General features: G+C 42.5%; 1 protein-coding gene across 1 annotated transcript; it reads right to left on the reverse strand.

Annotated features, from left to right (window-relative positions):
- Positions 1 to 9,372: 9,372 nt before the first annotated feature.
- LOC138838158 (olfactory receptor 8S1-like) lies at positions 9,373 to 10,290 on the reverse strand. The gene has a single exon (XM_070037320.1). The coding sequence runs from the start codon at positions 10,288 to 10,290 to the stop codon at positions 9,373 to 9,375; it is 918 nt and encodes a 305-aa protein (XP_069893421.1).
- Between the last annotated feature and the right edge of the window lie 2,713 nt (positions 10,291 to 13,003).

The following is a 13,003-nucleotide window of genomic DNA, read 5'->3' on the forward strand; positions in this document are numbered from 1 at the left end:
TCTTGATGGTACAGTGTGTGATTAAAATTATGACTTCTCCGAGACTTTCAGCCTTTGTTTCTTTACATGTCTCAGAGGAAAACTTTGCAAGAAGGTAAGAATCCCATGTGTCTATAGCCCCCAGTGGCTTTATACTCACACCAATTCACATTTAGCCTTTAGGATTTCGTTTTTGTGTTTATTTTCCCTAACGGCTTTCAAGTTGTATTGTCCTAGTTAAGTTTTCCCTGAAGGTGTTTGCCCTGGATATTTCAGGTTAGCTACTTTCACTATGAGTTGTGTGGCTGTAAATTTTCATTTCTGGACCGAAGCTAGAGGTTGACTCTATCATTTGCCTACCATTTCACTTTACCTAATATAAAAATTTCAATTCCTTGAAATAACTCAAAAGTCACACTCTTTCTAAATCATGGAGATTTTGTTACAATTATTTAAGATTTTGCTTCTTCAAATTTTATTAGACATTCCTATTGGATGGATGTTGGGACTTCCTAAGAACTCATTCCGTTAATATCTTTGTCTGTGTGTTTTATTATATATGAATTCCTCAGTAAGATATTCCATCTTTAACAAGTTTGAGATATCCTAATAATAAAATATACTTGGAGTTTATTTCATATACTAATATTTTTGTCAGTAGCCATGTTTCCTATTTTCAAAATATTAATTAAATTTTTGTATTTTTTTATCTTTAAAAATAATTTGTTAAAAACTGAAGTTATGTCTCATAGAACGTTTGGAATCTCTTGGGATAGACAGATAAATATATGCAAAGAGAGACAGAGATATTAAGAGATATATTAAGGTTCTTGCTATGTAGCCCAGGCTGACCTCAAAATTTTAATCCATTTGCCTCATCCTCTTTAGTGCTTGTAATATTTATATGCACTCTATGTGGTTCAGAATATCTTTTTTTTAATTGTCAAAATACCGTACAGAGAGGTTACAATTACATGGGCAAGGTAATGAGTACATTTCTTTTTTGGGGGGCGGGGGGTCTGGTTGTGGGGCCTGAACTCTGGGTCTGGGCACTGTCCCTCAGCTCTTCAGCTCAAGGCTAACACTCTACCACTTGAGCCACAGCACCACTTCCGGATTTTTTCTTTTTTCTTGTGTGGTACTGAGGAATCAAACCCAGGGCCTCATGCATGCAAGGCATGCGCTCTACCACTGAGCCACCTTCCCAGCCCCTAATGAATACATTTCTTATCAAGCATTGTAGCCTCCTCCTTTGTTTCCCCTTCCCATCCCTTCCCTTCTCTCCTCCCCCACCTCCTCTCCCAGCCAAAGTTGTAAAGTTCCTTTTTCAACATAACATCTTATACATCTCATTGTTGCAATGGGTCCATCTGCATCCCTATTTAAACAATTTGTTTTTTCCCTTCCCCTCCACAAAGTATACCAATATCAAATACAGTGACAACAGGGGTTATACCATGGGGGAGGGATATACTAAGCAACAAAGAAATCATCTTATAAATATGTTATAAACAATCGCAAGAAAGAAAAAAAATTTAAATCCTTATCTTGGGGTTCATTTCCCCTAACATCAACTTATCTGACTGTTTCTGCTTGTCTCAGACATATACTAGTTATTGCAAATAAGGGAAACCATGGGACCTATGTGTCTTTGGGCCTGGCTTACTTCACTTAATATAATTTTTTCCAAGTCTTTCCATTTCCTAACAAATAGGGCAATGCCATTCTTTCTGATGGAGGCATATAATTCCATTGTGTATATATACCACATTTTCTTTTTTTTTTTTAATTTAATTTTATTTTATTTGAGAACATACTGTACAGAGGGGTTACAATTACATTGGCAGGATAATGCATACATTTCTTACCAAACATTGCAGCCTCCTCCTTTGTTTACCCTTCACCTCCCTTCCCAGCCTCCCCCCTCCCCCCCACCCAATCATACCCCCCTCCCCCCCACACACACCGACATTGTAAAGCTTGCTTTGACATGACATTTTGTAATTCTCCTTGTTACAACAGGTCCACCTGAATCCTTAAACGACTTGTTTGTCCCCATCTCCTCCACATGTTATACTGACATCAAATAAAGTGAAAGCGGGGGTTACACTGTGGGGGAGGGACATACAAAGCAACAAAGAAATAATCTTATAAATGCGTTAGAAACACATGCATGAAAGAAATGAAAACATTAAAATACATATTTAAGGGTTCATTTTCCTAACATCACATTATCTGATCTTTTCCGCTTGACTCATACCTATACTAGATATTGCAAATAAGGGAAACCATGGGACCTATGTTTCTTTGGGCCTGGCTTACTTCATTTAATATAATTTTTTCCAAGCCTTTCCATTTCCTAACAAATGGGGAAATGTCATTCTTTCTGATGGAGGCATAGAATTCCATTGTGTATATATACCACATTTTCTTGATCCATTCATCTACTGAGGGTCAACTGAGTTGGTTCCATATCTTAGCTATGGTAAATAATTCTGCAATAAACATAGTTGTGCTGGTAGCTTTACTATGGTGGCTCAGAATATCTTAATATACATTTAAAAGTTTTTTTTCAATAATGCATCCCAATATTTTGTATGATCAATGAACTCTAATAAAAATTTTAAGAGTTTTTCATTATAGATTACAATGTGACTTTCTTATAAAGAAGCTGTGTTTCTGATTATTAACTTTTTTAATGTTTATTGTTATTATTAAGTAGTTGTAGAAAGGAGTTACAATTCCATAAGCCAAGTTATGAGTATAATGCTTCTTCTTTCTTGCTTGCTTTCTTGCTTTCTTTCTTTTTTTTTTTTGTCAGTTGTGGGGCCTGAACCCTAGGCCTGGGCGCTGTCCCTCAGCTCTTCAGCTCAAGGCTACTTAGTGCTCTACCACTTGAGCCACAGCGCCACTTCCAGCTTTTTCTGCTTATGTGGTGCTGAGGAATTGAACCCAGGGCCTTATGCATCCAAGGCAAGCACTCTAACACTGAGACACCTGCCCAGCCCCAATTATTAACTTTTTGTCAGTTTTTCCTCATATGTTCTAGAATTAGGACTCACATTGATTTTGTTTTGTTTCTTCTCCTCTATGCTCATTTTTTGCTATCTGGAAACTGATTTCACACAGACCTTTGTGGCTTTTCTCCAGTCCAAACTCTAGTCCTAAAACAGTGGCTCAGAGAGATACTGATAAGATATTAGGACTAGGGAGGATACCACAAGCATAAACCAATTTCTGCTACATCTTATAGAGACCTCTGCCCATTAGTTTTAGACCCACAATTTTAATTAACACAAAGTCTCAGAAATTAAATTTTGAAATTGCTTTTTAACTTTTAAGTTTTCATTTCCTTTTACATATTCCCCTGATCTAGTAGGAATACAAATATATTTTTTCCAACAAAATCACACAAAAATCACCGCCCTCAAGAAATATTGTACCAGATGCCAGTGGCTCACTCCTGTAATCCTAGCTACTCAGGAGGCTGAGACCTGAAGATTGAGGTTCAAAGCCAGCCCGGGAAGGAAACTACATGAGAACCTTATCTCCAATTAACCACCAGAAAACCAGAAGTGGCACTGTGGCTCAGGTGGTACAGTGTTTGCCTTGAGCTGAAGAGCTCAAGCCCCATGATCAACAAAAAGAAGGAAGGCAGGAAGGTAAGAAGGCCGGCAGGAAGGCAGGAAGGCAGGAAGGAAGGCAGGCACGAAGGCAGGAAGGCAGGAAGGAGAGAAGGAGAGAAGGAGAGAGAGAGAAAGAAAGAAAGAAAGAAAGAGAGAGAGAGAGAGAGAGGGAGGGAGGGAGGGAAGGAAGGAAGGAAGGAAGGAAGGAAGAAAGAAAGAAAGAAAGAAAGAAAGAAAGAAAGAAAGAAAGAAAGAAAGAAAGAAAGAAAGAAAGAAAGTAAGTAAGTGTAAGGTCCACTCATGGATGGCGAGCAGACTCCACCCTCCTCGCAGCAAAGTTTCCACCCAGAACCTGCATTACCTAGGCAACTGGCACACCTGGATGAAGTCACATCTGAATTTGATGTGGCCACACCTTTCTCCGCCCATACCCTAGATAAGGCCTAGCCCAGGCCCAGACTCTTTCCCAGCTCTTTCCCAGCTCTCTTTCCCAACTCTCTTTCCCAGCTCTTTCCCAGCCGCGTGGAGGGCCAACATGGCCTGGTGCTGAAGCATTAAAGTAATTCCATTCTTGAGGCAGTGACCATTTGTTGCTTGTTTTATCTCAGCTAGCAGAGCAACACGAGGTGGTAATCCAAACACCCGGTTGTGTGCCTTTATAAGCCCTGCAAATCCTTAGCTCAGGGCTCTCCTCCTAGGCTCCGCTGTGTCAGAGTGCAGGACGAGGCTCGAGCTAAATAAATAAAACCTTGCTAAATAAAACCTTGCTTTTGCATTTCAGAATGTCTGACTCTCGGTGGTCTTCTTGGTGGGGTCCTGTGACGTGGGCACAACATTTTAGTGGGGGCTCGTCCGGGATCCCCCAAACCCTCCCCCCCCGCCCCCCGACCTCAGACTCCGAAGGTAAAACAGCACTGTCAAATTTGTCTTGTCCTGTCGTTGGTCTGTTTGTCTTTTACTTTCGTTTTCCTTTGTGAGGACGGCCGCTCTGATTCGTATTGTGTAAAGGGCTGTTAAAGCAGACGCACTTGCAAGACAACCTTGGAGGAACTGGAAATGTCCCAGATCCTCTTGTGAGGGGGAGGTCCTTGGAACCCCGCCGTGAGAATTGTGGGGCAGGGGTCCTTGGAACTCCACTGTGAGAATTGTGGGGCATGGGTCGGTTTGGTGTTGGGCTGGAACTGACCAAGAGGGCCTCCTAACTGAGGCCCAACTGGCTCACTTTGGGTCCCCTCCTTCTGCTTCCCTGTTACAGGAGTCAGCTGACCAATTCAGGAGATCTCCACTTTGTAAGCTTTTCTTTTAACTGTCAGGTCTGCGTGTGTTTTGTTTGTAGTTTATTGTTTTTTGGACTGTACAACTGACGGGACTGGAAACCACGGGCAACACTCCATCTAGCCCCCTAGACTTACAAAAAGAAACTAAGAAAGAGGAAAAGAAATTGTACCCCCTGGTTTTTCAGGGAGATAACTTGGAAGAAGAAATGTTTCCTTCCCCATACTCCTCTTCCCAGGCTCCTTCTGCAGAGCCTGATAATGATCAAGAAGAGGAAGGTGCTATGGAACCAGCAGCTGAACCCTTGGCACCTGCCCTTAAAGTTTCTGAGGGGCCAGTCACTTGACGACGCCGTGGGATCAACCCCCCTTCTAATGCAGCTGTTTTCCCCTTCTGTGCCGTTGTAGGTCCTGTGGATGCAGATTGTTGACAGCAATTCCAAGATTGGCCATTTTCTACCAGTGATCTATACAACTGGCACACCCAAAATGCCCCCTTTTCTGAGAAACCCCAGGATTTAATTAGTTTGCTTGAAACTATTCTCTTTACTCACCAGCCCACTTGGGATGATTGTAGTCCATTTTTGCAGGTCCTTTTTGCCACCGAAAAGAGAGACTATATCCAAGAGGCAGCCCGGAAACATCCCTGGCCCCACAGGAGCGCCCATCACAGATCCTGCCCTGATCGCTGCCTATTTTCCTGAGATCCGACCAACATGGGACTACAATATGGTTGAAGGTAGGGAGCGACTTCTCGTCTATCACCAGGCTCTGTTGGCAGGTCTCAAGGCGGTGGCTCACCGACCTACTAATATGGCCAAAGTTTATGATGTTAGACAGGGAGGAAGTGAAAGTCCAGCAGCATATCTTGAGCAGCTCATGGAATATCTTGAGACCCAGGAGTCAGCTCAGATGATTATGTTTGCCTATATAAATCAAGCTGCACCAGACATAAAGCAAAAGTTGCAGGCTCTAGACAGATTTGATGAAAAGTCTATTAAGGATCTAGTAGCTGCAGCAGAAAAGGTTTACAATAAGAGAGAGACAGAGGAGCAAAGACAGGAAAGGAAGGACAGAGAACGTGAAATTGGGCGTGAAAAGAGAGACCAGGCCAAGGAAAAGAGGCCAGACTTGTTGGACTCTATCACATGCCGAGCATACCTAGTTCACAGACGGCAGCAGTTTCATTGACATGAAAAAAGGTACGCGGGCGCAGCAGTCACCACAGACACTGAGATAGTGTGGGCAGAAGCACTCCCCCAGGGAACCTCTGCACAAAGAGCAGAACTAGTGGCACTAACAAAAGCCCTACAAATGGGAAAAGGGAAGAGACTAAACATGTACACGGACAGTCTGTATGCTTTTGCCACCGTGCATATCCATGGAGCCATTTACCAAGAGAGGGGGCTGCTGACAGCTGAGGCTATTAAAAACAAACAATAAATTTTAAGCCTCATCCGGGCTACATGGGAACCAGCAAATATTGCTATTATGCACTGCCCTGGCCATCAAAAGGGAACTGATTCAATAACCAAAGGAAATAACTTGCCCGATCAGGCAGCTAAGGAGGCGGCCCTCCAGCCCAGAGCGGAAGTACTGACTCTAGTAGACCCAGGGCCACGAGCTTTGCCTCCTAAGCCTCAGTACTCCCAAGAAAACTTGGAGTGGATAAAGAAAATTCCTATGGCCTATAAACCCCCGGGCAGAGAAGGAAATAAAGACTGGTGGAAAACTGGTGAGGGGAAACTTATCTTGCCACAAAGATTGGGCAAGGGGATTCTTAAGAGAATCCATCGGGCCTCTCACATGGGAACCCAAAGAATGCAGGACTTGCTCCAACACTCAGAAGTAAAAATCAGGCAAGGAAATCAACTCATTGAGGACATTGTTAAAAATTGTAAAGCCTGTGAGCTCACCAATGCCCCCAATCGACTGGTTACAAAAGGAGCTCGCCTCCGTGGAGATAGGCTAGGTGTGTATTGGGAAGTAGACTTCACAGAAATTAAAACTGGAAAATTTGGATATAAATATTTGCTAGTTTTTGTAGACACCTTTTCAGGATGGGTTGAAGCCAACAAAGCATGAGACCACGAACATCATGACTAGGAAGATCCTGGAAGAAATCCTACCCAGGTATGGCTTCCCATCCACCATTAGGTTGGACAGTGGACCAGCCTTCATTTCAAAAGTAAGTCAGGGAATAGCCGCAGCACTGGGGATGAATTGGAAATTACACTGTGCTTATAGACCCCAGAGTTCAGGGCAGGTAGAAAGAATGAATTGGACTCTAAAAGAAACCTTAACTAAATTGGCTTTGGAGACTGGCGCAGAGTAGGTATCGCTCCTTCTTTTTGCCCTGTTTAGAGTATCAGCTTGGCTTTACTCCTTTTGAAATAATGTATGGACATCCTCCGCCCATTATCCCTAGCCTTCAGACTGAATTGCTTTCTGATTTGAGTGATACTGAATTTCTATGTAAACTTGACTATCTATAGCTTGTCCACAAAAGGGTGTGGCCCCAGCTTAGAGCATTATATGATTCTGCTTCTATTCCTACCCCCTTTGTTTAAACCAGGGGACTGGGTGTTTGTTCAAAGGCACAACTTGAGATCTCTGGAACCACGGTGGAAGGTACCTTACATGGTGCTACTGGCTACACCTACTGCCCTTAAGGTGGATGGCATTGCTGCTTGGATCTACTGCTCCCACACAAGACCGGCTGACTCTTTTGCCCTGGATGACCGTGGGGAAACATGGAAAGTCTCCAAGCATCTTACCCAACCACTCCGCGTACGCCTCAAGAAAAGAAAAATGGACTGATTGTTATTGGTATTGTTGTTTATGGCTAAGGTCAGAGAGGGACTAGAAAAGAAAAGAACCAGCTCAAGATCGAGAGCTGTTGGAGTTTAGTTTTGGGCTGGAGATACAAGATTGTGTCTCAGGACCATAAGTCAAGGGGGGAATGAAGGATTAAAGTAATTCCATTCTTGAGGCAGTGACCATTTGTTGCTTGTTTATCTCAGCTAGCAGAGCAACATGTGGTGGTAATCCAAACACCTGATTGTGTGCCTTTATAAACCCTGCAAATACTTAGCTCAGGGCTCTCCTCCTAGGCTCCACTGTGTTGGAGTGCAGGACAAGGCCCGAGCTGCAGCCCGTCTAAATAAAACCTTGCTTTTGCATTTCAGAATGTCTGACTCTCGGTGGTCTTCTTGGTGGGGTCCTGCGACGTGGGCACAACAGTGCCAGCTGGAACAATGAATAAACCTACCCCTTACCTGAATACCACATGCATGGTGTGGTTCTTACTTGGCAACCTCTTTTTAAAAACCTAACAGAAAGAAGGAAAGAGAGAGAGAGAAAGAGAGAGGGAGGGAGGAAAGAAAGGAGAGAAGGAGGGAAAGGAAGGAAGAAAGGAGAGAAAGAAAGAAGGAAAGAAAGAAGGAAGGAAAGAAGGAAGGAAAGAAAGAGAAACAAAGGAAGAAAGAAAAAGAGAGAAAGAGAAGGAAGAAAGAAATATTGCCCCAATATCATACTATCTAACGAATATCCCATGCTCAAATTTTCTTATTTATCATAACATCAAAAAGAATAACAATTTCTGACCATGATAATTCTAGACCATACACTTCATACACTCAAATTGTTTTTTTTTTTCATTTTTAGTTTTGTTAAAAAAAATCCTGATAAATCAGAACAGGTTTAGGAGTGATAGTGATGCAAAAGAAAGAAGCCTCAGGGTAGGGATGGGGGGGCTGTTGGGGGCAGGTGGCAGTAGTGTCTCCATCCCTACGCCTGGTGTCCTCTCCTGAAGACTATCCAATTCCAGAATGGGTGAGTCCTCTACCGTGTCTGTTCAATGTAGGAGGAGATGTCTATCTCATCAAGCAGCTCACTAATATTGACCTCAAAGCAGTCCTGCACATCATTGAGATCAAATCTTTTAACTGGAAAAATCTCTAATTGTGTTTCATGACATTTCCCAAAATTCAGCTGATTTTTTTCCTGTGTTTACCATTGGCTCTGTCCAGCATATTCTCTGCCATTGGCTCACTCACATTCTGCTATTTCTACAGTACCATGAAGGCTGAATAGTAACCTAACTATAAGTTTATATGGACAGCTAACTCTCTCTCTCTCTCTCTCTCTCTCTCTCTCTCTCTCTCTCTCTCTCTCTCTCTCTCTCTCTCTCTCACACACACACACACACACACACACACACATTACAGATCATTGACTATTGAGTAAACAGTTTGAAGTAGATAGTCATCAGGTTCTGTTGAACATGCTTAGGTCCAATAAACAGTATCAGATGTCTCCATAGTCCTTGGATGTCTATACCTTAAATTCCACCTTTTCTCAAGAATTTTAATGAAAATTTTAAGATACTGTGTATATCCATATATCATAATAGTGTCTTTAATAAGGCATTACTCACTGACAATCTATCCATTTTACTCATCATTCTGCTTTTCAATCTATCGTTTGAAATTCTAGGAACATTTTCTCAACATTCTTCTAACAGCTGCCTTCACCTCTTTGTTCTTCAGACTGTAGATGAGGGGATTCAGCATAGGAGTGATCACACTGTACTGCAAGGAGAAGATTAACTCTTGAGTGGATCCTGAATTTGGCATGAGATAGCGAAGTAATCCTGAGCCATAAAAGAAGCTCACAGCTGTGAGGTGGGATGAGCAAGTAGAGAAGGCCTTGCTTCTGCCTGAGGTGGATCTGATGCCCAGAATGGTGAGCAAAATGCGAATATAAGAAAAAACTATCAGGAGAAAATTACCAATGAAATGCAGAAGGCTGGAGCAGAGGAGGGTGGTAAAACTTGCAGATACATCAGAGCAAGACAAAGGGTAGAGAGAAGGCAACTCGCAGATGAAGTGGTGGATATTTTGAGCCTCACAGAAATCTAACTTAAGAGCTACAAGGATGTTGATGAGAGCATCCAAAAAGGCCAAGCCCCATGAGCCCCACACCAGCCCAATACACAGTTGTCTGTTCATCACCTGGCCATAGAGTAGAGGGGAACTGATGGCAACATAGCGGTCATAAGCCATCACAGCAAGCAGGCAGGATTCAGTGCCACCAGTGGCAAACACAAAGAAGACCTGAGCCAGGCAGCCTTCCACTGAAATGGTCTTCTTCTCCGATAAGAGGTTTTCCAAGAGCTTAGGCACAGTGACAGAAGAGTGGCAGAGATCCAGAAAGGACAACTGTCCCAGGAAGAAATACATAGGGGTACAGAGGTGGGTATCGGTCCTGACCACCAGCAGCATCATCAGGTTCCCCAGTATGGTCAGGAGATAAATGGCCAGGAATATCATGAAGAGCAGAGCCTCGATCAAAAGGTCATCAGACAGGCCAAGGAGGACAAACTCAGAGACAGCACTGTGGTTTCTCATTGCCTTTGGTGTTTTCTTTGGAATATAAGAAATATATTGAATGAAATCTCTTCTTATGCCTACCAAATATCTAAGTGCCCTCTCATTCCCAACGTCTTATGTCTATCAAAAAGTTTACATTTAGAAATGATAAACTTCTATAAGTCTCTAGATATTTTTTTTTTGTCAGTTGTGGGGCTGAATTCTGGGCTTAGGCCCTGTCCTTCAGCTCTTCAGCTCAAGGCTAGTGCTCTACTACTTGAGCTGTAGTCCACTGCCAGCTTTTTTCTGCTTATGTGGTGCTGAGGAATTGAAACCAGGGCCTCATGCATGTGAGGCAAGCACTCTACCACTGAGCCAACTTCCCAGCCCCAGTCTCTAGATTTTCTAAACCCTGTGATAATCTTTTCTACAAAGCCTCAACTCTAGATGAGTCCCTAGCTAGCCTTATTATTCTTCCTTAACTGCTTTAAAGTTTATTACTGATGTTTTTATTTACTTATTTATTTATTTAGTCTGTTGTGGGGCTTGAACTCTGGGCTTGGGCACTCGTCAGCTCAAGGCAAGCACTCTACCTCTTGAGTCACAGCACCACTTCCAGTTTTCTAGTGGTTTATGAAAATAAGAATCTCAGGGACTTTCCTGCCTGGGCTGGCTTTGAGCCGAGATCCTCAGATCTCAGCCTCCTGAGTAGCTAGGATTACAGGCAGGAGCCACCAGCGGCCAGCTCTGATGTTTTATTGTTAAAGCTTCTGGAGTATGTTTTCAAACTACTGATAACAATCTAGTACACAGGGTGAGATTGTGAGAAGAATAAGAGGTAACTGCAGAAACTGTGTCAAGAGCAGTGGGGTTTCAAAGCATTAACAAAAACTGTACCATCCAGGAGCAGGTGGCTCACACCATAATCCTAGCTGCTCAGGAGGCTGAGATCTGAGCCTCATAGTTTAAAGCTATACTGGGCAGGAACATCCGTAAGACTCATCTCCAATTAACCACCAGAAAACTGGAAGTAGCACTATAGCTCAAGTGGCAGAGTGCTAGCCTTGAGCTGAAGAGCTCAGGGACAGCTCCCAGGCCCAAAGTTCAAGCCCCACAACCAACCAAAAGCAAAAACAAAAACTGGGCCGAGCTGGGCATCAGAGGATCACAACTATGATCATAGCTACTCTGGAGACTGAGATCTGAGGATTACAGTCCAAAGCCAGCCTAGGCAGGAAAGTCTGTGAGACTACTCTTCACAAATCCCAGAAGTGAAGCTGTGGTTTAAGTGGTAGAGCCCCAGCCTTGACTGAAAAAGCTAAGGGACAACACCAGGCCCTAAGTTTAAACCCAATTACATTCTCTCTCTCTCTCTCTCTCTCTCTCTCTCTCTCTCTCTCTCTCTCTCTCTCTCTCTCTCTCTCTCTCTCTCTCTCTCTCTCTCTCTCTCTCCCTCTCTCTCTCTCTCTCTCTCTCTCACATGCACACACACATACACACTGCATTATCTAGAGACTAGAAGTCAGGCTCAAGGGTTAGATCACTTATCTACCAAGCTCAGGACCATGGCTTCAAACCCTAGTACTTCCAAAAAGATGTGTTATCTATAAATGAAAGTTCATGTGCTGATGAATGAATAAGTGAATGACTAAGGAGGAAAATAGTTTAGGACTTCACTGCTCACAGACAACAGCCCTGATTAAGAACCCTTAAAGGATTTTAGACATCCAAGGAATGTAGTAAGACTTTTTTTTTACCTGGAAAGGTTTGATCCAAAGTAGTAGCTCTTGTATTATTCTGTACTTCCAGTTACCTTTATAGAATATACTTAAATTAAATATATGGATCCTCTCTGACCTTGTGTGTTTATAGTCACTTGTAAATCTCAAATTTCTCCAAGTCTATCAATGATGCCTTCATCTCCCTCTACTCCTTACGGATTGCTTTCTATCATTAGCGCCCAAATCCATGTTCTTTATGTATAACGCAGACCTTCAGCACAAGGAACAAAGAATGCAGCAAGACATACAAAGCCAATCTTGTCTCAGTGTTCCCAAATGTAAAACAGAAGCTAAAAGTAACTGCCTTGAAGTGCTGTGAGGAATCACAAACGAGTATATGCACCAGAGTGACTAGAGTGAAACCCAAATGTCTTATGTTCACAAAAGGCAGAAAAGAAATGGTCTTGAGAGGCAGACCAAAGCATCTTAGGTAACAGAAATGAAAACTACATCAGACAGAACAAACTGAACAGATAAACAGAAGAGAAGATTCAGAGGAAAAAAGTACTGACAGGAAAATTGAGTAGCAGTAGAAAATAGGAGAACCCTTAAAGGACCCAGAAAGATTATTACCATGCTCTGCCTTTTCTTGGTGCAGAATGTGTCCTGTTTCACTGAAGTAATGGCTGTGCCTCTGAATTCCAGAGAAATTCACATTAAAGATAATAATGTACCATAACTTTCCAGTCTTAAGTGTCCTGGCCTTTTCTATTTAAGACCTTTTGTGCATAAAGAGAAATATGCAACCTTATTCCTCAAAAGCTCCTGCAAAGAAAGACTTTGGCAAGCTTTCCTGAACTTTGACAGCATTGTTGCTCTTATCTTTGAAAGACTCCTTTGTAGTTTTAACCACAAAGAAAAGGAAAACATCAAATTCTTAACAAGTATCAATAGTAACTTCTTTCATCTTTCCTCTAGCAATAATTACATAATAATCTATCTGCAGTTGTTAATATAGTGCTAACAGCACC

This window comes from Dipodomys merriami, unplaced genomic scaffold (assembly GCF_024711535.1).
Source record: "Dipodomys merriami isolate MVZ:Mamm:240054 unplaced genomic scaffold, mDipMer1.0.p SCAF_10, whole genome shotgun sequence".
Taxonomy (NCBI): domain Eukaryota; kingdom Metazoa; phylum Chordata; class Mammalia; order Rodentia; family Heteromyidae; genus Dipodomys; species Dipodomys merriami.